The sequence below is a fragment of the Alosa alosa genome, chromosome 6 (genome assembly GCF_017589495.1).
Source record: "Alosa alosa isolate M-15738 ecotype Scorff River chromosome 6, AALO_Geno_1.1, whole genome shotgun sequence".
Taxonomy (NCBI): Eukaryota; Metazoa; Chordata; class Actinopteri; order Clupeiformes; family Clupeidae; genus Alosa; species Alosa alosa.
In genome coordinates this window covers 20,022,159-20,047,357 of record NC_063194.1, presented here as the reverse complement: position 1 = coordinate 20,047,357, position 25,199 = coordinate 20,022,159, and the positions used below count along the sequence as shown (strand labels likewise).

At 44.6% G+C, this 25,199-nt stretch overlaps 1 protein-coding gene across 1 annotated transcript; it reads right to left on the bottom strand.

Moving 5' to 3' along the window:
- Positions 1 to 80: 80 nt before the first annotated feature.
- On the bottom strand, positions 81 to 24,997 carry LOC125296301 (serine/threonine-protein kinase/endoribonuclease IRE1-like). Its single transcript, XM_048246138.1, has 22 exons — positions 24,766 to 24,997; positions 20,249 to 20,366; positions 18,248 to 18,281; positions 17,413 to 17,485; positions 16,947 to 17,019; positions 15,833 to 15,955; positions 15,631 to 15,732; positions 13,909 to 14,170; positions 12,159 to 12,237; positions 10,872 to 11,037; positions 8,767 to 8,882; positions 8,444 to 8,629; positions 7,695 to 7,947; positions 7,418 to 7,508; positions 6,328 to 6,517; positions 5,990 to 6,089; positions 5,287 to 5,486; positions 4,844 to 4,991; positions 3,770 to 3,897; positions 2,729 to 2,852; positions 2,353 to 2,420; positions 81 to 1,996 (listed from the first exon to the last, which is right to left on the bottom strand). The coding sequence occupies exons 1-22, from the start codon at positions 24,835 to 24,837 to the stop codon at positions 1,529 to 1,531; spliced, it is 3,174 nt and encodes a 1,057-aa protein (XP_048102095.1). The 5' UTR covers positions 24,838 to 24,997; the 3' UTR covers positions 81 to 1,528.
- Between the last annotated feature and the right edge of the window lie 202 nt (positions 24,998 to 25,199).

The window sequence follows — 25,199 nt, the reverse complement described above, 5'->3', positions numbered from 1 at the left end:
GTGAATCTGCCCATTGTTTCCTTCATGCTTGGGGAGGGCAAAAGTGTGGTGGTAAGCTTACAAAAGTTATCACACAGCAGTCGTTTGTACTCTTATTTATTTGGCATTTCACATAGCAGCTTGAATTCGACAGATAAGTGGCCTGGCTTCAAAGACGACTGGAAAACCTGTTGCATTAGAAACGAGACGTTGCATACTCATGGACTGATTAAAAAATAAAATAAATCACAGACACAAGATGCACGTTACTCAGGCATCCACAATACAAACAAAGCCTGCTAAACACCACATCATAAAATTGAACTGACACTGTGCATTTATAACCATCATTAGGCACAGGCCCACATTACAAAATAAAAATGCATTTTTTTTTAGAGTCCCCATTAACACAACTCAAAGGAGTCGGGGGCTTCACTTAAATTAGGCATGTTAACAGCAACATCAAGAGGACGGATTATTCTAAATGTCCATCTCCGTTTCCTGAGATTGGAAAAAAAACATTACTAAAATGCTCCAAATAAATAGGGGAAGAGTTCTTACTTGTGCACCAATTTGGGCTTTAGAGCAAAAAATCAGGTTGTACTGGTAAGTTCATGAAAAATAGGACTTGAAAATGTAGTGATAAAACAACAAGACTTATCTCATCGGATAACTTTCCATAATGCTCTTGGGCATAAGCTGATCAGATGAAAAAGAAGAATACAAAAGTACAAAAGTACAGGTAAAACCCAAAGAGAAGTGAGACGTGAAGATGTGCACTTGTACAGCTGAAAGTGTCCCATCATCCGTCATCAGACAGACAGGCATGGTCACTTTCTCAGGACAGTGATAACTCAGCAGGAAAAGGACACCAGGCCATTCACCCATTAAGACATGTCCACACTGAAGCCGGACCACATACGCACAACAATGCAATAATCATTTTAAGTCTGTCCTGTGTGTGTGTGTGTGTGTGTGTGTGTGTGTGCGTACATGTGTGTGTTTCATAAGGCACTCATTGCTCACTGCTTAAAATGATCATAATCAAGCCACTGGTATTTATGCAAAAATAAACATTTGACAGTGAAAACTCATTTAACTAATATAAACAACATTGCACAAGGATAAGAGAAATAAAAAAAATTCTGTCAATGTCAAGTGTCTGAAAAAAAAGAATCAAATGTAATGCTCCACTACATGCACTGTATGTGTGCACTCCAAAAGAGAACAGGCTCTTTAGAACGTCTCTGTGGATCACACAACTCCACCACACTCAAGGCCACTCCTGCGGCTCTCGCCAGGAACTCTTGACTCCTCAGACTCTCTTATGGGTTCCAAGTCAAGGCACTTCAGTGGGTATGAGTAAAAGGGGGATTTGGGAGCTACTGCTGCTGCTGCTGCTGCTACTGCTCCACCTACAGGCAAGGCCCAGGCACTGCAGGCCTGGTCCACACCAGAAACAGAGCGAGAGAGCAGAGAGTGCAGGCCAGCCCCCTGGAATGTGTCCACTGCCAAGGCAACGACCCTTCACCCTATGCCCAGACCAACATCACTCTGGCCCGCCAAGCGGTGTCGGGTCTGCAGGTGCACTGGGTGGCTCTGGGGCGCTCTGCTGCTCCGTGAGCGGTTCTGCTGGAGCAGCCACAGGTCCAGTGGACAATGCAGCCGTCACACTATGCTCTGAGCCAGTGGACTCGACTGTGGCCTGCAGCACTGCAGCACTGGGCTGCGGTCGGTCTGCTTGCTGCGGCTCCGAGCACTGGGGGGCAGTGTCCGCACAGGGGCCCGCCGGGGGCGGCAGTGTGGGGGGGGCGGGGGGTGTAGTCCGTGGGGGTGCGGGCAGCTCGGTGTGGTGGTAGTAGGGCAGGAAGGGCCGCTCCTGGGCGCACAGACGCATGGCCTGGTAGGTGTGCGTCAGCAGGGACGGGAAGCGGGACGTGAAGTAGGCCACAAACTCGTCGGGGACGGAGCCCAGTGTCTCCTGCACCTCTGGGGGCAGCTCCCTGTAATGGTGCTTCTGCAGAGTCCAAAGGGAAACACATTAGAGGCATCTTCACCAACTTAAAGCAACATGATGAATCAATTCCCCCTTTTGTCTGTTTTGTGTGCCGAGTAGCCGTTTAACACCAAGGGGGTACCAAATTTGTCTAAAACAGTCCAAAAGGGCAAGCCCCCACCCGCGGCAACAATGTTGCATAATGCAATGCGCATATTTAGTGCAGGTTCGCATCAGCATTGTCAGAGACACCACTGCCCTTATTGGAGGTCAGTGTGGCTTCAAAATAAGTTTGAAGCAGTTATTTTATGGTACAGAAACCACATTGTGTTGCTTTAACAACTCAATGTCATAGTGTAATTCAGCTGAATACTTGCCTTATTCCTCATCGCACGCATGAGATCCCTTACAGATCCACCTTTATATGAGCGGAACTTACGGAGATCTGGAAAAAAAAAAAAGAATTATATATGTGTATATACACACACACACACACACATTAATAAAACACCATCTTTAACCAAATCACTTCAAAATCATTACTTTTTTTGACAATCCTGTTAAATCTCCCAATGACAAATATATGTAAAAGATTTCCCTTAGATAACTTACAACATATAAAATTTTATCTTTATGGTTTTCTTTTTTTGTTTGTTTGGCCAGCAGATAAGCTCTCTTGTATGTAGGCTAATTGTCCTCCTCAATGAAAAAGCAGGCGTGCCTACTGGTGCCTATTGGAGACCAGTCTCTGACCTGTTTGCAAAGGCACTGTAATGTGCTCTCTCCAGTCTCCCTTCACCACGGCCCGCCCCCCTCTCTCCAGCTGTCGTACGATTGGTCCGTCCAGCGGCTCTTTCTCGATCCTGTCACTCACATCCTGTGAGATCATGAGGTTACACAGACAGTGAGCAGCTGCAGGTACGTAGTATTGTCACATGCATCACAATAAGAGTAACATACAATGAATGAGGTGCTACTGATAAAAAAAAAACACAAAGGAAAGCTTTGGGAAAATAACATAACATGAACATAACATGAATCTATAAATAACACTAGAAATGCAATTCCGAGGAATTACATGAGAGGATGCAGTCTGCTGGTTAAAAACATAAAAACACTCGTACCAAATTTGAAGCATGTACGTCAAGCCGTTCTGGAGATATAATGCTGAATGCATGAGATATGGATGGGACTTTTATTTTGACACACAGAAAACACTTTAACAGGATGTGTAGTTCAGGTAGAGCTAGATTGTATGCTTAGAGGCTGAGACGGTTGAATTCCTCACAGGTGACACCTGTGCCAGTGTTCTGATTAGCCTGGGAACTGCTCTGAGAACTACTTAACGAGCGCAGCTGGCTCTATTATGACATCACAGCCCCCATCCAAGTCTATGGGGGGAAAATACACTACAAATTACAAATATCTCAAAAAGTATAAACTTCTCAAAAATGAAAAACGGATAGGACGGTAAAGCCTTGGAAGATCTACGGAACGGTGTTTGAACCAAATTTGTACGTTAAGCGGTTTGGGCTGAATAGCGCGCACAAAAAGGTAAAAAGAAAAATAATAAGTACTTAATGCATCCCCTCTAATTAAAAGACATGAATTGGATAGTGAACCAGGCCAAAGGTTGGGTCTGAAGGGCAGGGTGCAAGGTGTGTGAGCAGGTCTGTATAATAATTATGGTATTTAAGAGGAGGGTGTCGTATTAGGAGTGTAGCAAGGCTAGGTGTGAAGGTGTGTGTGTGTGTGTGTGTGTGTGTGTGTGTGTGTGGGCACTGCTGTTCAGACCTGGAAGAACTGCAGCTGCTTCTCCAGGCTCCAGAAGAAGGGGTGCTTGAGCACGCGCTCCGCCGATGGCCGCTGCTCCGGCTCCATGCTCAGCATCTGCTGGATCAGCTCTCGGGCCACAATGTCCTCTGGGGGGACCACGCACACACACACACACACACACTCAGTATAGCCATATACTCAGCTCCCCCTTTTTTACAGTTTTTCAAAATTGCTAAAACACATTTTTTGAAACCTTCAACCCTTTTTCTCAAAACTGTAAACACAAATCCCAAATCTCAAACTACATCTACAAAAACTGACAACCTCTGCAAACCTTACAATTGCCTCAAAACAGTACCTATGCTCAAAACCAAACACTGTCTTCAGATAATCTCACAAAGCAGTAAAATGAGAACACTACTGAGCAGTCATTAGACACTACATCAAAAAAAGGAAAACACAGTGTTCAGCGCAGCTCATATAGCTCCAGGAGTAATGTTCATTGTTTACAATACAGTAAATGCATTTTGCATCTAAAAAACCAAACAAAGCAAAAATAACTGAGAATTTGGTTCAGAGATTGGAGTTTAGTGTTTTAGCAACTGTGAAAAACTGTAATAACTTTAGCCCCCCTTCACCAGGGCAAAGCAGATTACTGTAAGTGACCTAATAATGTGTTAAAGCATCAGCCAGGATGGGCAGGAGGGATTAAAAAAACTGGACCAAAGTTGGAATCAGGTCATGGGTGTTAGAGCGTTTAAAGGAAGTAAAGTAGGCAAACAGGAAGTAGACAGCAGAAGTGCTAAAACATGATAAAGTGTGTGAGAAGAAAATAACGCCTGTTTGATTGTGCCAATAATCGCTCATCACGAAGGGAAGTATTTTTAATAGGCTCTGAGATGGAGCTCCATAGGGCTTGAAGCAGGGGGAATTTCTGTGCCTGAATTGATTCAGACATTTTAAAGCTATTTTTCCTCATTAGAGGTAATCAATAGATCTATTTTTGGTGCTTGAACTCCGGGCATGGTGGGTGAGACGGCCAAGCCAGGGCTCTGTGAGCAGGGCCTGGAGGGACTGAGCACCGGGCCTCACCGTGTCTGTCCGGCTGCAGCTGCTCCAGGCTGTAGGTGCCCTGCAGGATGTTGGCCTGCCGCTGCAGGGACTTCCCAAACGGGTGGCTGCCTGAGGACACCACGTAGTAGAAGACACAGCCGGCCGAGAAGATGTCCACTGTGCATGTCTGAGGACGGGAGACCAGCACGAAGAGGAGAGGCACACGTTAAAGATCTGCACTACACGGTCTGGTATTACAATGAATACAAGAGACACACATTTGCATCATAATTATACTATAAAAAAAAGCTACATACAGTAATATATCTGGACAACATATGAAAAGAGAACCATATAAATACTAATCAGTTATTAACTGACTGATTTTCAAAGTAAAAATCTTGTATTGTATGTATGTATTAAACTATTCATATATCTCTCCTTCTCCGTCTACATGCCAATCCTACCATCCTGCTACCTACCGGGTTGTGCTTGCAGTCTTCGCTCAGGACCTCGGGAGCGATCCAGCCCTCGGTGCCTGGCACGCCGGAGCGCCGGCTAAAGCTGTGGCGGCCCGCCGCCAGCTTCTTGCACAGGCCAAAGTCCGAGATCATGGCACGCACGCGCCCGTGGGCGTTTGGCATGGACACCAGGATGTTGTGGGGCTTCAGGTCCCGGTGCACTACAGCAGAGGAGGAGGACAAAGATTCTTTAGTTTTAGTTCTATGGATTTCCTTAAAGGGTCACAGTTAACATTCCACTGTATGAGGACCCTGTTTTGTCTATTATATTCTCACAAAGTGACATGGACCTTGATTTGAATATATATATATATATATATAGCTATTTTTACACTGTATACATATCTGATCAATGTATACAGTGTATAATTTGCTATGTTGCATTGATCTATGTTAATTTGGTCCATGCATTTCACATGATAGACTAACTGTCATTGAAACTGGGGCCCCATCGCTAATGGAAATAGCAAACATACATAGCATTAACAGCTCTGCCAAGCTCAGGATGATTGGTTCAAACGGTTACTAATCACACTGTATCAGAATTACTATCGAGTAGACACATGAAGGCTAAAGGGGATGTTCATGGAAATCTTGCCATGAAGGTGCCTAGATTGAGTACCTAGGCCCCAGGACGTCACTCTGGACTTCCGTAAGAGCTTACCTATGTTGAGTGAGTGGAGGTGAGCCAGGCCGGACATGGCCTGCTGCAGCAGAGAGACAGGCTCCAGACCGTGGCGGTCAAAATCAGGACGCTCCACATACTGTCAGAACAGAAACACACAGTGAATTAATCCATACCGACATCACCATAAACAGTGAATTACTCCATACCGACATCACCATAAACAATAATCAAATAACCTCTGTCCAGCTCCCAAACTCTAATAGACTCTGATCCATACATACAACATGAGAGCAAATAAAGACAGCAGGGATCGTCACTGTAAATCGATATCCAATGGATTTAAACAATTGAGCAGGTGAAGGAGCTTGCCCTACCTCCTGCAGTGTGGCCGCACACAGCTCGATGGCAATGTACTGGAACTGGCGGTCGCGCTCGGTGCAGAAGTAGCGGATGACGTTGGGGTGCTCGTCCGACTCCCGCAGGAGCTGCACCTCCCGGTCGGCGAAGCTGAAGCACTCCGGAAGGATCCGCTTCACTGCCACCGAGCGGTTATCAAACTGACCCCTGTGGAAGAGCCGAGAGGAGCTCAGGAACTCTCTCAGACCCGATTGCATCTTAAGAGTTGAGCTTGAACCGGAGATTAGCTCCTTCCAGAAAGTTTTAGTGCCTAACATTCAGACTAACATGGTCTACTCTTTGAGGGCGGAGTACTGAGCATGAAATAGTTAAACTGGCAAAAGGCATGTGCAGCACGGCCATGGCCAACACACTGATTACACCTGTGTGTAAAATCTGGAAAGGAACAGGCCACCATCATATCTGACTGCCACCACACTGATATACTGCACCAGTCCAAGGGCCCAGGGCACCTGAACACCTGTCCAACACCACTCTAGACTCCTCACCTACACAATGGGCCCAGGGCAGGCGATTAAACACCTGTCCAACACCACTCTAGACTCCTCACCTACACAATGGGCCCAGGGCAGGCGATTAAACACCTGTGCAACACCACTCTAGACTCCTCACCTGTACACAATGGGCCCAGGGCAGGCGATTAAGTATAAGTATAAGTATATAAGTATATATACTCTTTTGATCCCTTAAGGGAAATTTGGTCTCTGCATTTATCCCAATCCGTGAATTAGTGAAACACACTCAGCACACAGTGAACACACAGTGAGGTGAAGCACACACTAATCCCGGCGCAGTGAGCTGCCTGCAACAACAGCGGCACTCGGGGAGCAGTGAGGGGTTAGGTGCCTTGCTCAAGGGCACTTCAGCCGCTTTCTACTGGTCGGGGTTCGAACCAGCATCCCTCCGGTCACAAGTCCGAAGCGCTAACCAGTAGGCCACGGCTGCCACATTAAACACCTGTGCAACACCACTAGACTCCTCACCTGTACACAATGGGCCCAGGGCAGGCGATTGAACACCTGTCCAACAGCACTCTAAACTCCTCACCTGTACACAATGGTGCCCTCTGCTCCATGGCCCAGCACGTTTTTGGGGTTGAACGTGATATTGCCAACTCCGACAATAACTGACTCATCTTCTGGAAACCAAACAAGCAAACAAAATGAAAATGTCAACTTTACATTGCGTCACCAATGGCAATACCTTACTCGAAAATCTCCCATCATACCCTACTGCATCACAGACAACAAGCGAACCCCACTAAACTACAGCATCCACCAGTGCCCATCGGTTCAGGTCACTGGGCCGCCCCTCTCTCACTCACCCATCTCGTCGTGCTCGTTGGCGGAGCTGCCCAGCTCGGACAGGGAGAGGTTGGAGTGGTTGGAGGCGCGCGGCGTGCCGACGGGGCTGCTGTGGTCCGAGCACTCGGCGGCGCGCAGCATGAAGTCGTCGGCGTCGGGCGGAAGGGCGTCCGGCGGCTGGAAGAGCAGCTGCTGCCGCTGCAGGAGCTCCAGCTTCTGCTCCATCTGACGCTGGAACTGCTGGTGCTGCAGCTGCTGCTGCTTCTGCACACTCTGGACAGGGCCAGGGGTGTGTGTGTGTGTGATGGAGAGAGTGGGTGTGTGCGCATACGTGTGTTTGTGTGTGTGTGTGTGTGTGTGTGAGTGTGAGTGTGAGAGAGAGAGAGAGAGAGAGACAGAGGGAGAGGGAGAGGAAGAGGGTGCGTGCATATTTGTTTTTGTGTGTTTGTCAGTGTCAGAGAGAGAGAGAGAGAGAGAGAGAGAGAGAGAGAGAGAGAGAAAGCAAAGTGAGAGAGAGAAAAGGAGAGAGAAAGAAAGAGCAAAGTGAGAATGTGTAAGAGTGAGAAAAAAAAAGGGGAATTACCATTAGCATGGATGAGAGAATGACTTAGCTGCTGTCCCCCAGCAAAATGAACTGAAACTAACGTCACTGACAACGTCAAGATACTAACAGGGAAAATTCAGTGACCACACGTGCGATTACATCATTAATGGACCCAGAGCTTGTGGTGTTCTGCTCCAGCTGGTGAGTCAGTGCTGCGTCCTGTACCTTTGGGTAGATGATGACAAAGGCCACCCATCCGGCTAGCAGGAATGTGCTGAAGATGATGGTGGCCATGTCCTTCAGCATGGAGTCCACCGGCGCCTCTGGACGCACCACACGGCCCGGCTTGTCCTGGATGTCTGTGACTGGAGGAGGCCCACTGGTCTGCTCCATCCCGCTGTCATTCACCTTCTGATAACACACACAGACAATAAGACTTTCAATATAGAGTAGCATGGGCAAACTATTTCATGATAAAAACTCATATTAGTACTCTAATGTCTCTCGGCCTCTCTCTCTCACACACATACACACATGTTGGTGGTTACCTCCTCATGGGTCTTGTCTGTGGTAGGGGGGATGACATTATGGGGGGGACGAGGCACATTCTCAGGGAAGCGCTCCAACAGGGAGCTGTGGGCATCAGGTGGCATCTCATGGTGACCTATGAAGGAGGCAAAGGCAGAACCACAAACCAACCAATCAATCAATCAATCAATCAATCAATTAACGTTTTTCATGTGATGTATTCTAGGTTCTATAGCTTTGTTTACATTCACCTGGTAGGCAAGGGACAAGTTGAACACATTGAACATGTTGTCTGCAGCTGCCTCTCAGTAGGCTACATCTCTGTATTTCAGCAATGTCAACATTTCAGGCATCAATAAAGGTGATGATGAAAAGTTATCCCATTGTTCAATATTTGATAGCCTGTCATAGGAACGTTATTTCGCTAAAATCGCCCTGATTTGGTGCATCGAAACATTTGCTGTTATTGTGGTCATGTGGACTTGATTAAACGGGTAAAGATAATTCATAAACTGCTTATTTCTTACATTACTGAATCAGTAGCCTAGGTTCAACAGTGGTGTTTGAGGTTGCTGTGTTAAGTTGTTGTGTGTGATCGCTAAACAATTCATAGGATAAAATCAGTTTATTTTGACATACGGGAGTTAGCCTAACTGACTTGTAGGCTATAGCACATAAGCCTATTCTGTTTTCATTTATTAGCATTTGTTGCGATTGAATGATCAAATGACACTTATGATAACTTGAAATAGAAGGACAGAAGATAGGTGATTGATGTCCACAAACACGAATTTCACGAGACAAATTAGAACAAATTGTTCCAGTAAAAATATTCTTGCCATGTTTAAAATGCTGCACTTTTTCCCTTCATAGCCTCTCTGGCAATTCATTTTTGGATGACTGTAGATAGTTGTATTTTAGCCTACGTCTTTGTAGACAGTAGCCTGGCTACACCATTAGGCCATCTTGAGAATAAAAGACTTCACAGCTGCTAACGATCATCCTCCACAATCATGAGGATAGGTAGGCTAAACGGTCGTTCGTCGCCTTTTTGCTTCTTATTGTAAAACCAACTGTTAGAGCCTACACAAGTGGTCGGCATCCCGTTCAATATTTGATATTAAATTTTAATTTTGAAGCTATTTGTAACTAGCCTATGCAACCCGGCTGTTGTAGGCTTGCCTACCACTCTGCAGCCTTGCCTACCATTCTTGCCTACCACTCTAGTTGTAAACAAACGGTGACGTAACATTAGAACGGAGGTGCAAAACCTTAATAGGGGGATTAAATCAACTTTGATGGAGTTGGACGCAATTTCAGGTGAAAAGCACATTCACAATCATAATTTCTCATGTATAATGGTATAGGACATGTTGAACCTCATGGGCAAGAAAGGGTGCAGTGACTTTATTTGACCACTAGAGTGCAGTAGTCTCAACAACAACAATATGTGGCGCATGTGAATCTTGCAGTGTGTGTGTGTGTGTCCAGTGTGAAAGCCTTTCCCAATAGGTGTGTGTTCTAGTGGGAACAGCAGCAGATGGGCACTCGTGCAGTTACTGCAGCTTGTTTCTTTATTTTCCTCAGCATGTGAGCATACACATGTTTGTGATGTTGTGTGTGTGTGTGTGTGTGTGTGTGTGTGTGTGTGTGTGTGTGTGTGGTGGAGCAGCAGCAAGTTTGCAGCAGGTGTTTAAACACAACATTGATATGCTAGAGTGTTTTTGTGGAACGTTCCGACTGTGTGAATCCAGACGGTTATTGGCACATGCAGTGCATGGCTGTATGGACACGTGTGTGGAAGCATGTGCATACGTGCACACCTTATCATTAACCTCAAGTTTCAAGTTCACATGTGTGCTCATATGTATGCAATAGCTTGTCCTACTGATATCTAGTCAGAGTCTAGTGATGGTTACAATGGGAATTGAATGGTTGGGTGCAGGAGCCTGTGCAGCACATGCAAAATTACTTTCAAGATTTTTTCACACTGATGTCCGCATTTATGCGTTTTCCAGAATTCTGCAGTAGGAAATCCCATTCTCTGACACTACTTGTATGTGATTGTTTGTTCCTTGTTTGTCCCTGTATGTGTGTGTGTGTGTGTGAGTCAATAGTGCAGTACCTATGATTAGAGGGTGGTTCCACATGAAGTTGATGTGCCTGCGCTCCTCTAGGGCAGTGCCTGGGTTGATGTCTGTGCTGGGGGTGATGACGCAGCCCTGCCCCTTGTCCACGCGCCTCTGCTGGCTGTTGGGGCCCTCCAGCATAGGAAAGGTACTACCCCGTGGCTGAGGACAGACACACACACACACACACACACACACACACACACACCTCATCAGGGGCCACTCATGGAGATGCAGGTGCTGAATGATAGTCACCTTTGTGACCGGACAAACATATTGACTGTTATCTCAAATCATTGACCAAGTAAAAAAAAAGGTCAGTTGTCAGTTGTTTGTATTAGACACAAACACAAAATGCATACATAACTGTAGACCATTACTGCAAGTGCATCTGCAGTGTTTACCCAGATACACACCCACATAAACACTAGTTTTCATCTCTCCGTCAGTACTGGAGACACAGTTAAGAACACCTTAGATACACCTGGATTATGCACAGGTGTGAAATAAACAGTGTTTTCAGGGAGGACAGTCCCCTCAAACATCCATTTAGTCCTGAAGTAAAGCCGTTGCACATGTCTGTAGGTGTAAGTGACAATAGCACACTGGAATAACAGGTCTAAAGGATGAGAGTGAACTGTTGAAGCTGTAGGCTTCTCTTTACAGGACTGGCAGGGCTGCTCTGAACACACGTGAAGAGGTAGCCACCAGTGAGTGGAGGGCAGTGGACTGTGCACTCTACTCTTACTCGAGCATCTGGCCGCAGGCATTTTCCACACAGGGTTTCCACAAGTGTTTGTCAAGGGTCCTCGTAGTTAAGAGTAAAGAGCCTTTCCCCCACTCTAAAAAAGGTAAATGGGAAAGCCAAAATGGCTGAAGTAGAAACTGGCTCTGCACCTGCCTCTGGAGCTGAGCTGATGCCCTACATGAACAGGAAGCGGCATGACCAAAAATGGCCGTGTGAGACACTGATAATATACAAGGCTTTTTGAGCAGGGTTGCTAGGCAATGTTACTTAATATTTTTTCGTTCAATAGGTAAATCATGATCATTCATTCCAAACACATGGAGTCAGCTATGTGGTTGCCCAGCAACAAAGCTGCACCATGCATCATCACCTTGAGGCAAACCTGAGGGTTGGGGTTACCGTAACCCTCCTGGCTAAGCGGCCCGAGTGTGTGGCCGACTTTTTTTTTTTTTTCAAAGTCCATTAAACCAGATGCACGTGCTGTTGCGGTCCTGCTGTGGAGGTCACGCTGTCCTAAACTCAAGAGGTCACTCACCATGACTGTGACCCCGTCGTGAACGAGAGAGGGCGAGGCGTACAGGCTGGTGGAGTAGCGACCCACATACAACGTGGCCCTGCCGACACACAAACACAACACATTTCAGCAGGAAAGGAGGGGAAAAAAATCATTATTTGAAACTTTTGCTCATATAGACAGCATGTCGAGGAATAACAACCAATTATATCCTTTACATAAAATATGGAGAAAAACATCACAGTGTGTAATAAAATACCCTAGGTTTGTGAGCTTTCTTGCAATATGTAAATCATTTAATATGATAAAGACTGCTACTTTTAATGGAATGTAATGTAGTGCAGATTAGGTTGCCATTTCATCCAATACACTTTTTGAAGAACAAAAGTTACAAGTGTAATATTACATGGGAAATAGGCTATATGAAATAGAGAAGACATAACTAACTCAATAATAGAGTAGGACCAAGTGTCTGTATCTAAAATCACTCCCACCAAGCACATACACTGCATCGTTTCTAGAAGGAAAAGCAGCCGTTAAGCTTATTTTAAAATTGCATTCAAACTTTTCAATCATCAGAAAAACTAATATGGTACCAAACCATCAACGTAATAACAATGTGCAAACATACATTTAAAAACAGTTACAGCAATGACACTGACATTGACAAATTTTGGCTTGGGTATAAAGCTTATTGTTATGACAGCAATACTCCTTTACACAAAAGTAAAGTCTTCGCACCCTCTTCTCCACCTAATAACCGAGACAACAATTCAAAGTGTCTACAAATAGAATATCAAGATGAAACCATCAGCCATTCTGAGCCACTGCACGCTCTTGGAGACGGCTGGGTTTTGAAAGTCAGTCAGCGAACTGTGCTAGAACTTGTGAAATCATAACCAAAGGGGACATCCTGTGCAACGTTCCCGGCCAAACACACCAAACAAGCCTGAACAATCTGTCCAGCTGAGGCAACCCTTCACATGAGCAGAGAGGATTTGCCACTCTGGCTTGGAAGACACTGCCTGGAGGCATTGAACACAATGCCGGTCTTTAGGGTGTGGAACTTTCAAACTGTTAAACATCTCAGAGATTCTGGGAGGTAGAGAGGTGTTCGACTTCAGAAAGTAAAGTCCTGCCACATTTTGGTTCCAACCATTCACTTAATCAGCCACTTCTCATTAGCACAATTCTTAAGCCAGGTAGATCAGCTAATTAGTAAAATCACATGTGTTAAGTGCACAGGCAGAACCAATACATGGCAGGACTTTCTGAAGCCGGACTTTTACATCTCTGCCCACACCCCCCACTCCACCCCCTTCACAGTGCCCTTAGGATTGCACAAGATAGGTAGATTTCAAAATGGTTTGTGAGCTTAAATAGCTTGCAACCCTGAGGGATATCAGTCAGACATCTATTCCAAGATCAGCCAACCGAGCCCCTCCAAACGATCACTCCACATTCACTCTAAACATCTGAGGGGGCTTTGGAGTTGCCTTCAACGCCAGTAAACCCTCACTGTCTACACAACTGTTTCAGTCTTGTACAATTTGAGACAAGACAAAAATACATCATGGGAGTAGCCAAAAATGTGATTCTGTAATCATTACAGAGATACCAGACTTCAGACGTAATACCTTAAGTCGTGTAAACGCATAATGTTAAAAATAAAAATTGGGAAAATTCCTATGACAGTTCCTGAAAACCACATCTTTAGTCATGTTCATATAATGCCAAGGCGTCGCAAAGCTGTTGTGTGGAAGGGGCTTACATGAGCTTGTCCTTGGGCTTCTTCTCCTCTGGGAAAGGGTACGCCCAGCGCGTGATGCGGCCCACCTCTCCGGACATGAAGGTGAGGTAGCGCAGCGTGTCCTTGGCCATGTTGGTGTGCGGCAGCTTGCGCAGGCCCTCGCGCTGCCACATGTACACGGCCACCACCGGCGACTCGTAGTTCTGCACCCACTGGACGTCGCCCGACTCGCTGTCCACAGTCACCACCAGCCCGTCGCTGTTGGACACAAAGTGGGCCATTTCTGCCACACAGACAAGACAAGAGGAGGTGGGTGTTAGAGAGCTGTGACACAATAGGCAGAATTGGAATATGAGTCAGTTAGGGTTCGCATCACATGGCAGGTTGGGCTTGGTGAGATCACATTAAATGTGGGGGAGGAAATGGATTATGTTAGGTTCAGTAATCTATTGCTTTACGTGTTTCAAGGATTGAGCTTTTCATTTTTAATATTATTTTTTTTTTTATCATAAATCAATTATGTTTACAGTGATACATTTGATAGAATTATTAGCTCTAATATATACACTATACAGTTGTTGCATGCCAGCTGAGTTGCAGTAAATCATTAGGTGGGGTGTGTTGAATAAGGGACTGTTTACAAAGACGAGCAACACATTTTACTTTTGGAGTTCAGAGTTAAGAGGGATGTCAGTTACAACATATTTAACTAGTGTCTTAATAGCACCCAAAACAGGAATTCTCTTGCAAAATCCGTCCCTGAAACTACTCTGACAGCAAATTTTAACTGAAAACTAAAATTTGTTAGCTTAAGATCCTGTCCATCTTCATAGATCACCGGACTTCCTGCTAACAGCAAGTCAGTGCAGTTATGTCCACAACTGCCTTGTGTACATTGTTATGTCTGCGTACACAGTCTAGTGTTGTGAAATGATAACGACTGTGAAAGCATAAACCACTCTATGCTGCTCCGTCTGGAGAGTGAAGTGGCGCAAGATAAACTCCAGAGAGACAAGCTGTTCTCTTCAAGAATCCTTATTTATATACTGACTGCACACTACTGCTTACTACTGTTTTACTATTGTACACAGCCTAATGTTTTCACTGCTGTTTTACTGCTACACTGCTACCTCAACCTGTTCCTTGCCCTGAAATAGTTTTTTATTTTACCTTGTCTACATTACACTTTACTCTCCTATTTGTCTATATTATTTATGCTGGTCTCTAGACCTTACTGTTGCACTGTTGGACTAATGTTGGACTACTTTTTGCACCTTCACCATGACACCCACTCTCTTGAGCACCTTGCCAGGCACACACAACTAAGGACTATGGTTGGACTACTGTTTGCACCTTCACCATGACACTCACTCCCCTTAGCACCTCACCAGTCCTGGCCCTGTCACTACAAGCGTCTTATGCTTGATCACCCTCAAGCACATTGGACTTTCTTAATTTAACTTATATAGTGTATTTAGTATTTAGTTTTGTTAGTTTTTTATCTTATCTTCTACTGTCTTTATTATACAGTGGAGTTTAGTTATATGTTTATACTAATGTAATATACTATACTAATGTTTACCATTTCTGTTGTAAGTGCATGTTGTGTGTTATGTCTGTATGCTACTGAGATCCTTGGATTTCCCCTTGAGGATCAATAAAGTATCTATCTATCTATCTATCTATCTAGCTATCTATTTAAGATGGAGGGCGAGAAGTGGTGGAGGAGGAAGAAGCTTGTACTGTATAGGGTGTCGTCGTCAGGCAGAGTGGAGGCGTAGTCTGAGTAGGTGGCATTCCAGCGCAGCTCTCGACTCTTGGTGTCATACATGGTGATGGTGTACTCTAAACAAGAGACACAGAAATAAAGAAAACAATACTGAAACAATTCATTTTCCAACGCCGTTTTTGAAGTCGTTTTACAGTTTTTTTGTTTACTACCTACCTGTGCGTCCAAGGAAAAGCAGAGAAGATGACGGGCAAAGCATCTCAGCAAAAGACGAGGTCAGGGTTTGCTGTTTTTCACCCGTTAGTAGGTCAACCACATACCACACATCCTGCTTCTTACCTGCACACACATGCAAAAACACTTTAATGAGTCACTCCATTGCAATTACTTCCTACAAAACACCCACACCTTAAATGAAAAACAATACAAAATGATAATACACAATCACAATTTTCTTTGTAAAAAAAACAACAACAAAAACAAGCCACTGAGTAGCAGAACCAAAGCTGAGACACTGTGGCTTGAGTGTGTGTCAGATATTTGTGACCGTTGTCCGAATGTTAGATGGCGTGGCCATCTCCTACTACCAGAGGTTAATAAACAGAGTGGGAAGCTGCACCGCAGTTGAGGGCCACTAACGTCTGACCACTTCATTAACATGGACAAACAGGACGCTGGTGATTATCTTCTCCTCACGCCACACAATGGGCTGACAATGGCTTGAAAACCCATCCACACCCTCACATAAAGCACTCTCTCTTTCTCAGTTCCTCCCTCTCCTCACTTGGCTAAGGGGAGTGGTAGCAGCAGACGGATTGTTCTGGTCAGTGTGGGCAGCGTGGAATTGCATGAGAAAAACCACAGCGCTGCGACGCCCACCTGCCAGGCCGGCCATTTGGCACCCCCGCAGTTCCGCAAACGGGCGTTTGTTTGCCGAGTGGAAGCACTGCAAAAATGCCTGAGCTCCTCGCCATGCTATGGGCTACAGTGAGCACTATGGATAAGACCTAAAGCACACGTGAAGGCAGTAGGGAGGAAACAGCAGTAGACTTTAAGAGTGATGATGAGGAGGAGGAGGAGGTGGTGGTGGTTGTGGTGGTGACATTAAGCCAAGCCACTGTGCACACTTAAAAGAAGTCATTGAGGCACAGGACTTCCACAAACAATGGTAGACTTTATCTTCAAATCGATTTGCATTGTTCGGCTCTGGGAGGGCGAGACAGCCTGCTGAGCTGGTTGCGGTCGCGTGAGGACGCCAGGCGGCTGTTTGGGTGTGACTGCCTGAGACAGCGGGAGTGGGAGAAGGAGCGGTGAGAGGCGGCACCCTTACCTGTGTACAGGAGGCCGTCTGTGCTGCGGCATGGGGAGGCCTGCACCAGCTCAGGGATGGTGAAGGGAAGCTTCTGCAAGAGCAGGAGGCAACAACACATCAATACACACACAAAGCATGGCATGACTGTGATGGGCTGCTACTGGGCCCTGCACGGTCACAATAGCAAGATTTAGCAACACAATAACAAAATATGAAGACTCAGAACTGGACAGTGAAGAAAACATATTGCTAGTGGAAGTGGCCACAATAGTCCTTCTTAGAACACACTCAGTCCAATAGTCCTTCTTAGAAGACACTCAGTCCAATAGTCCTTCTTAGAACACACGCAGTCGCTAAGGGGGTCTTCCCACAGCAGGACTGTGAGCTGAACGGACAGAGTGGCCAGGTTACCAGAGAAAGAGGAAGCCGCTGTGTCTATGTAGCAAGAAAAGGGGAAGAGAGTCGTGAGTGTGTATGGCCTCACCGTCAGACCCTCGTTGTTCTTCCCACTCAGAGAGTACAGGCTGCCATCGTTAGGGTCTGGTAGAAATGCTGGCCTGCAAAAGAAAACGGACAAAGCCTGAGAAAACGACTCCATTACATTGATTATACAACAACACTACCAAAACACTAAATTCCCTTGCTCTTTGAAAACTGTTGTGATTCCTAAAACTATATTAGTACTTTATCTTTACTATAAAGATTAATTGTAAGTCTGAGTATTGCAAAGGGCAGGCTGGGATGTTAAGTGCAAAAAAGTTCATGTAAAGGACTGTGGATGCGTGTATGTAATAATTAGGAGAAGGCACATGTTCCGAGACCATCTACATGTGCTATGAATGAACCATCCAGTCGCAGGAAAAGGTCATCGCACGTTAAACTTTCTAAAAATGGTCCATTATCTATTAGTCTACGACAGGCCCTCACTGGATGGTAGATATAATGGCAGTTTGGGTGATGGAAAAACACTCTCACACACACAGCTATATCCAATCACACATCTTGCATGATCATGGCCCTGCTGTTACAGCCTCTGAGGGGGCACTGTTGTTGTGCAAGAACACGTCTGCAGCGTACTCTTGCACATGGATGCAGAAGCACATCAATGAGAACTTGTGTTTTTTTTTTAATCAGTGAAGACTTGCAAAAATGATCCTCCTCTAATAGTGTGAACAGGAAATAAGATACGCGATCAGCAACTTGTGAAGTTCCTGTTTGGTATCTTTCACAATCACATATCTACAGACTGGAAAACACACATCCACAAACACACACACACACACACACACACACACACACACGTGTTCAAACATACTTACTCAGCCACATGCGTAGGGACCTGAAGAACAGGATCTGCAGGAGAATGACAGATAGGCTTTCAGTTAGGATTCCCGCACATTATCATACTCTCATGCAAATACTGAGGTCATGGATCAGCTGCAAGGCTCTGCACCAAATACTACACAGAAAAAATACAAGCACTTCCTGCAGGTATCATTAGAAAGTTATTTGGTGCCTTTTTGTGGCATGCCTCCGATACGGCAATCCGACACACGTAAAATTTATGCATTTGCTGTTGTAACTCCAGAGGCAGACCTCCACCTTCACAAATATTTGCATTGGCATGAGAGGATTTTTACAAATCACCAAGGCACGGGCCTTTACCCACGGATAGAAAATGGCACCCGGGGTGAAAACAGGAAAGACTGTGGATACACAACTACGCTAAACAGCCCTGCTGATAACACCTTAATACTACACAAACAACGTGAGATGATAGCACAGGCACACAAGGTCAACCATTAGGATGGTCTATCAACATGTTCAAATACTGTACTTGGAGGAGGGGGCTTTGAAGTGTCACCAAGGTTCTTGATCCATAACAGAGCTTATAAGTTAAGAGCATATTTAAGTTGATGTTGATTTGCCATAACCAATAGGTATTTTACTCATAAAAACTTTTAGCAAACAGGACCTATTGCAAGACTTTAGTTTTCTCCTAGCGGTCTTGTTTTAGTACTTTGACATGGCCTTTGCACCACCAGTGAAATTCCTGCGCAACTCGGTCACAACAAAGTTACAGTCAGCAAGTTGGCAGACCAAACATCATGGAAAAAAAAAGAAATGATCTCTGGTCCAATCTTATTAAATCAAGTTATGACAAACCAGCAGTATTTTAAGTATAGCCTAAACACTAGAAGACCTTTGCTATGTCAACACAAGAGACATCCGTCTCTTCCACTGAAGGGTAAGCTATATACCGGACGACTTAGCCAGATGGGAGTGTGTGGCGGACACCAAACCCATCCACATGCATGGCCAGCTGCCACTGTTGAAAGACCAGCGGAGGTGCAGCAGGTTACCATGGTAGTTGGTAGTAAATACATATACTGGAAACTGGCTGAAGAGCGGAAAGAGCACATTATGCTACATTATGTATTTAGGGCACAGGACATTAACAGTCACACAGTGGCATTTTACCATGAGGGACAATGAATGATGTAGAAATGGGGGCCTGACTAGGGACTGCTCTTAGCCACTGCTGCTGGCCTTGATGGCCGTTTATTTGTCCCCTTGCTGTGGACTGTAAATGATTGCTAGAGTCCGTGGAGGAGGGCTACAGAAGGGGAGGTGTGCTTTGCACTGGCATGACCTTGGTAATCTCAACATCACGCCTCCCCACTGCAAAAGAAAGCCCCCCATTATCTGCATTGCATATACACTACAAAATTTGCTAACATAAGCCAAAAATAAACTCTCTCTGCTGAAGATACTGTATGTAGTTAAGTGATAGCATATCTATGCCACTCCTACCCTCCTAAGTTGGATAAGGCCAGTACATGTTTCAGTCATGTATTTTCAAGTTTGATGTTATTGTTTGGTGCAAACAGCAGAAGTAGTGAAACTCTGAAGAAGAAACACTTTTCTGTGTTTTTTGACAGTAATGACAATAGCTCCTTTTTCAAGGCAGAGTGCACTTAAGTAAAAGAGAGACTGATAGAATAAAAAAAAAACTGTTGGAAAGAAAAAGTGAAGAAATGAGGAAAGAAACATGACCCTGGGTATCTATGAACATGACCTTGGGTATCTATTCAGATACCCAAGTATTAGTATCTATCCTCATAATGACAATAGGTGAGCTGGATGCAGTTTCTCATGGATAGACATCCCATCAGCCTAACCTGATGTCTAGGCTTTATCCCAATAAGTGGGGGGTGTGAGGTCTTGTGTAGCTGGGATATTATGAACACAAAGCATTGGGCCTATGGGGAACAGCCCAAATGTGTATCTGAGCCTCACCGGCCTGTTTCTCAGCTTACCTTCCTTCAGTGTCCATTGGATGGAACCCGATCTCTTGTTGACGGCGTGGAGGTTCCCGTCCAGCGTGGACACAAACAGGAGACTCTCTGGCAGTGAGAGTGTGGCTTCGCAGAAACCCTGCGAGAAAGACAAGTAACGTTGAACAACAAATCTAAGACTACTTCTGAAAAATCATGCAGCCAGACAAGCTATTCTCCACTGAACACCCTCAGAGGTTATATATGCATCATGGAGTAAGAAGACTCCTGTAGCAGTTACACACCTATTGCCAAAAGCTTTAGCGCCTACAAAAGTAGCAGCACAACTTATTTTAGGCCATGCTAATGATACTACACCAATAAAAGGCATAGTGACAGTATAGTGAAGAGCCATACCCTTTGCAAATGGCTGGATTTCCTGGACAAATACTTTTAGTATTTGTATATTTAAATATAAGTATAAGTATATTTAAATTCACACTGGTGTACAAAAAACATTTGCTGACAGCAAAGAAGCTGACAGTAAGAAATATGATAAATTCATGACACCAATGTCAAACACTATTAGGACTCTTGCGTCTTCAAAAAGCGAAGAAACACAATCGGTTATTGGTGAAAGGTGCAGGCTAAATGTCTGCTAATTATGAATGAACTTCACGAGATTGCACCTGAGGAAAGTTGCCTTTGACTTACACTCATGCATCATAAGCAAAACATTAATGACAAAGGCAGTAAGACCTAAGTCTACAATTATACATTCTTGAAGCAAACCATAACAATAAGGCTCATCGTCTGTACTAAGAAACAATTGCCTATGCCCCGCCAAGACAAAAACTTCACACAAGCTTGTAACTCCAGACCGGCTCTATAGAACACTGCAGCTGAAGTGGAGAGCACGGCCAGGACTCCACTGGGATCCTGCCGACAGCGCCCCGCCATGCGAGGACAGCAGGGTGACCTCTCAGTGTGGCTTACTTTCTTCCTCATTTCTTATTCTGGAGCCCTGTTCTTTGGGCTGTATTTGTCACAGACCAGGTGCAGTGTGGGCTGACTGGGTGAGGGCCACATATCACATGTGCATCTTCTGCTCTCCCTCAAGGCCTTGGCTCAGGCACACTCATCACCATGGGGAGATATGGACAGAGCCCAACACAAACTAAATAGGCTGTCGGTGGTGGTGGTGGTGGTGGAGGAGGAGGAGGAGGAGGAGGAGGAGGTGGTGGTGGTAGTTGGGGCAGCGGAGAGAGAGTTGGGAAAATACACAGGAAACCAAGCATGAGCAATCGAAAAACGTTACAAAGAAAAAGAAAAATATAGCGAGATACAAAAGAAAGATTATTAAAGTAAGAGGCGGACAGAACCTGCATGTTCTGCTGTTTGTGTGCGAGACGGTGAGAGGCCTTTTCTGGGTGTGGGGGCAGAACAGCTCATCCAGCAGTGCTCTTAGATCACCAGTCTGGCAGCAGCCAGAGAGAGAAGGGTGGGGTGCATATCACTACTGAAAGCCTCCATTTCTCAACCTCAGGCTAAAAGCCAAGCACTGGGCCAACGTTGCCTCTGCCCATAAACAAGCTAAGCAGTTAGCTCCAGAAAATAGCTAGCCTAAGGAAAAATACCCCCTATGATTTCCAGTGAATCACTGATCTGAATAGTACTGAATAAAAAAAAAAAAAACAAACCTTTAGCAGTCAAGCCTTAGATGTGACAAATAACCCGGCTTGTAGGCCTTAAGGCAAACCAATCACATTTCCCTAAACTGCAGCTGTATAACAGGTCCCTTCCCACCAGATACTTTAGAAAGGGGAAGCACCAAGGGGCATAACGGAAAGGCAGTTCAACAAGCAATCAGAACCCTAGTGAAGTTACAGCAGTTTAACAAGCCTCAACAAAACAATACCAAACTGTATGAACTACTGCTGGACTGCCCCCAACCTGAATACTGCAAGATCAGAGCAAACACTGAGCACCTGGAACTTCCCACTTCACAGCAGCCTCGAAAAGGGGTGTCCAAAACAGGAACAGATGATAACCAAGGCGCTACTTTCAGTCACTGGCACTATAAATTCCTTTTCTCACTTTCAGTAGCAAAAACACTTTCATGTTCTGAAAGACCCATCTGTTGAGTCCTGTTTGGAACCAGTAGGCTGAAAAATTATAATGCTGCATTCTGGACTCCGAGTTATATATCGCTGTGAAAAGTGAGCGCGGAACATCGGGCCCTATTTTTGTAACTTTTTACATCAAAACGTCTTTTCTCATCGCTCCAGTCAGACATTGCGTAATGTCCATTACATAATGCTGTACGCCCAGATGTGCTAAAGCTAAAGATGTGGACAACAGCGTGGGCTAGTTAAACTCACTCCTCTGATGAAGCACCCTCAAAACATTTAATACTAGAGTAACAGTTTTTAGTCAGTCAAAATCAGAATGCACTGTAGTCACACTTGGTGAGAGGTTATGGTTAATTCAAGATAAATGACACAAAACCAGGCACAGACCATATACATCTAGGAGACAACAAATGAGTCTCTAAATTGAAATGTGTGCATGTGTGTGTTTGTGCTGTGAGACTGTCAGTTTTCTTAACGGAGTGCAGAAAACACTTAACAAGAACATAATAAAGCATGTATGCTTGCCTGTATTCACAGCTAATCTCAAAGAAACAATTCTAAATAAGGCTAAAATCTCCATCCTATGTTATGTTACCTAATGCTGTTCTAGACTAGAACTAACCTATTCACTAGTTCTAGAGATCATGTGACTTTTAATCCAAGTCTAGTCTGTGTAGTGCATACACACAAGCCTATAGCCTTCATAATTCCCACAACAAAATGACCATTCTTGCTGCAGCCCATATAGCCAGCTTTGGTTTAGGTGCAAGAGATGACATTTAGAAAATATTGAATAACCTTAATAATATTTTGAGCCTGTATTTAGAGTACACAAACATAGTAATTTTAAGGTATGTCTATGTACAGACAAGGTTTTGATCCACACTGCTCCCAGTCCCAACCCCAGGCAAAAGCATTTTTTTGTTTAGCAAAGGATACTCAAACATTACTAAAACGTTACACTGTTTTTTTTAGTGCCTGTACACTTAGGGCAGTAGAGCAGACAAGGAATGCCACAGCAGGGAACATGTTTGTGAATCTGATATAAACAAAGGACAACTTAAAAATGTCAGCCCAAATATCCCATACACAGTGCAAGGCGGCCTGGGCCTTGCTATGCCACACTTTGCCAATCAATAGGCAGATACTTCTAGGTCAGAGCTCCCTATGTCAACAAAGACATACACCTATCAGTGCTCTGGGCGAGTGTCACATGGCTGCAATCACAGAAGCGTAGGGTGCACAGCACGCCGCAGCTACACAGAGCCCTGCCGAGGCCATGCGCCGTCCTTGTGATAAGAGTTGCAGACGGCACACGGATCCTGGACCACTCTGGACCACACCGTGTTGCCTCTTTGCAATTCCCATCTGCTCAGAAACCACGGCAACACCTGCAGGTCACCCAGGCGGGTGCAGATGAGTCATTTGCCATGCAGCTCCATGTCTGCTTATTCCACTGGAGCCTCTGCATATAATCATGTAAATGGGAGTAACAGAGGTGCTGGGGGGCATTAGGTTTGAGGAACACAGAATGTGCCTGTGGCTCCAGGCAAAAAAAGCCCACTGTTCTCTTACAGAAAAGTGATTAATTACTCCCTTATCCATTTATAATAACCCACACACACAAACAAAATGCTCTGAAGGGACCACAAACTATTAATAGAAACGCTTCCCTTCATGTTTAACTCAATATAACATCTTACAAAAAAGAAATAAATCCTAAAAGGGTGTAAACCATCTCTGTTCCAAATGATTAAGTGTAAGGCTTCAGCCCCCCTGTTTACAGACATTCCGACCACCATTGTCATGTAAGACATACAGACAGATGAAGACCCCCGACACAATGACAGGTTTAATGTAATCCACTTATCGCTTAACAAGATTGCCTCATGAGCAAAGTAAACTTGACGTGAATTTGCTGACATTTTACCTAGTAACCAAAAACAATAAATGTTTCACAAAATGCCAATATAAGACATGGTGAGCTATTCTATCCTCAAATGAAAATGCAAATTAAAAGTGAATAAACGTTACCATATGCTGAATCTATTCACACAATATTACCGCCCGAATTATAAAATTGGAGAGTCGATAGAGGTTTTGGGTTGTATAATGTTGGAGGAGGATGACAAAACAGGAAATTATGTTAATAAAATATTTTGATTATTACAAATATTTCGACGCGATGGACAAGTTCCACTCAAGTCTCAACTGAGGAGTTATTTTCTACAAAACGTACTTCCTCACATTGGCCATATGTAAGCAGCTACTTATGTGAAAAACAGATACACGCGCTTCACAAGAGCCGTACACTCAGAATAAATACATTCAGTTTAATAAAATACATACTTATTGCTTGCTACTTGTTTACTGTAATCGGTGTGACTGTTTAGCTAGCAGGCTAGCAATTTCCCAATCCATACTTACCGTCTGTGGCACAATGCAGGAGATCAACGTGAAAATGCACCACACGAGGGCCCGACTACACACTCCCCACATCTTCCAAATAGCAAGTCAAGTTCATAAACACAACAAAAACTTTGGTAAGTCGAATACTGCCTAATACAAGACTAGAACCACAAATTTCAAATTGCGTCTTCTTCCATGCTGTTTGTGTTTCTGGCCAGCTTGTCTTGCGCCTGGTTACTACTCCGTCTGGTCCTTTCCTGTTAGCGTACGACTGGGATGTGACGTCACTAGATATATGACGCAAAGGAGTTACTTTTCTGATAAACTTTCTCTCCAATATTAAATATTATAATAACAAATTAAAGATACATGCATTTGAACCATTTGCCGTGAATGTAGATTATCTGGATGACTTAAGAATTTGAGACATTTTTTTAATGAAGTATACACCG

What these genes read in the sequence shown, in the direction of transcription:
- LOC125296301 (XM_048246138.1), bottom strand. Translation starts at nt 24,837, where the DNA reads ATGTGGGGAGTGTGTAGTCGGGCCCTCGTGTGGTGCATTTTCACGTTG. An exon ending in GAACCACCCTCTAATCATAG is followed by an intron (nt 8,883 to 10,871) that starts GTACTGCACTAT and finishes CCTCCTTCATAG; the next exon opens with GTCACCATGAGATGCCACCT. An exon ending in TACAGTGCCTTTGCAAACAG is followed by an intron (nt 2,421 to 2,728) that starts GTCAGAGACTGG and finishes TTTTTTTTCCAG; the next exon opens with ATCTCCGTAAGTTCCGCTCA.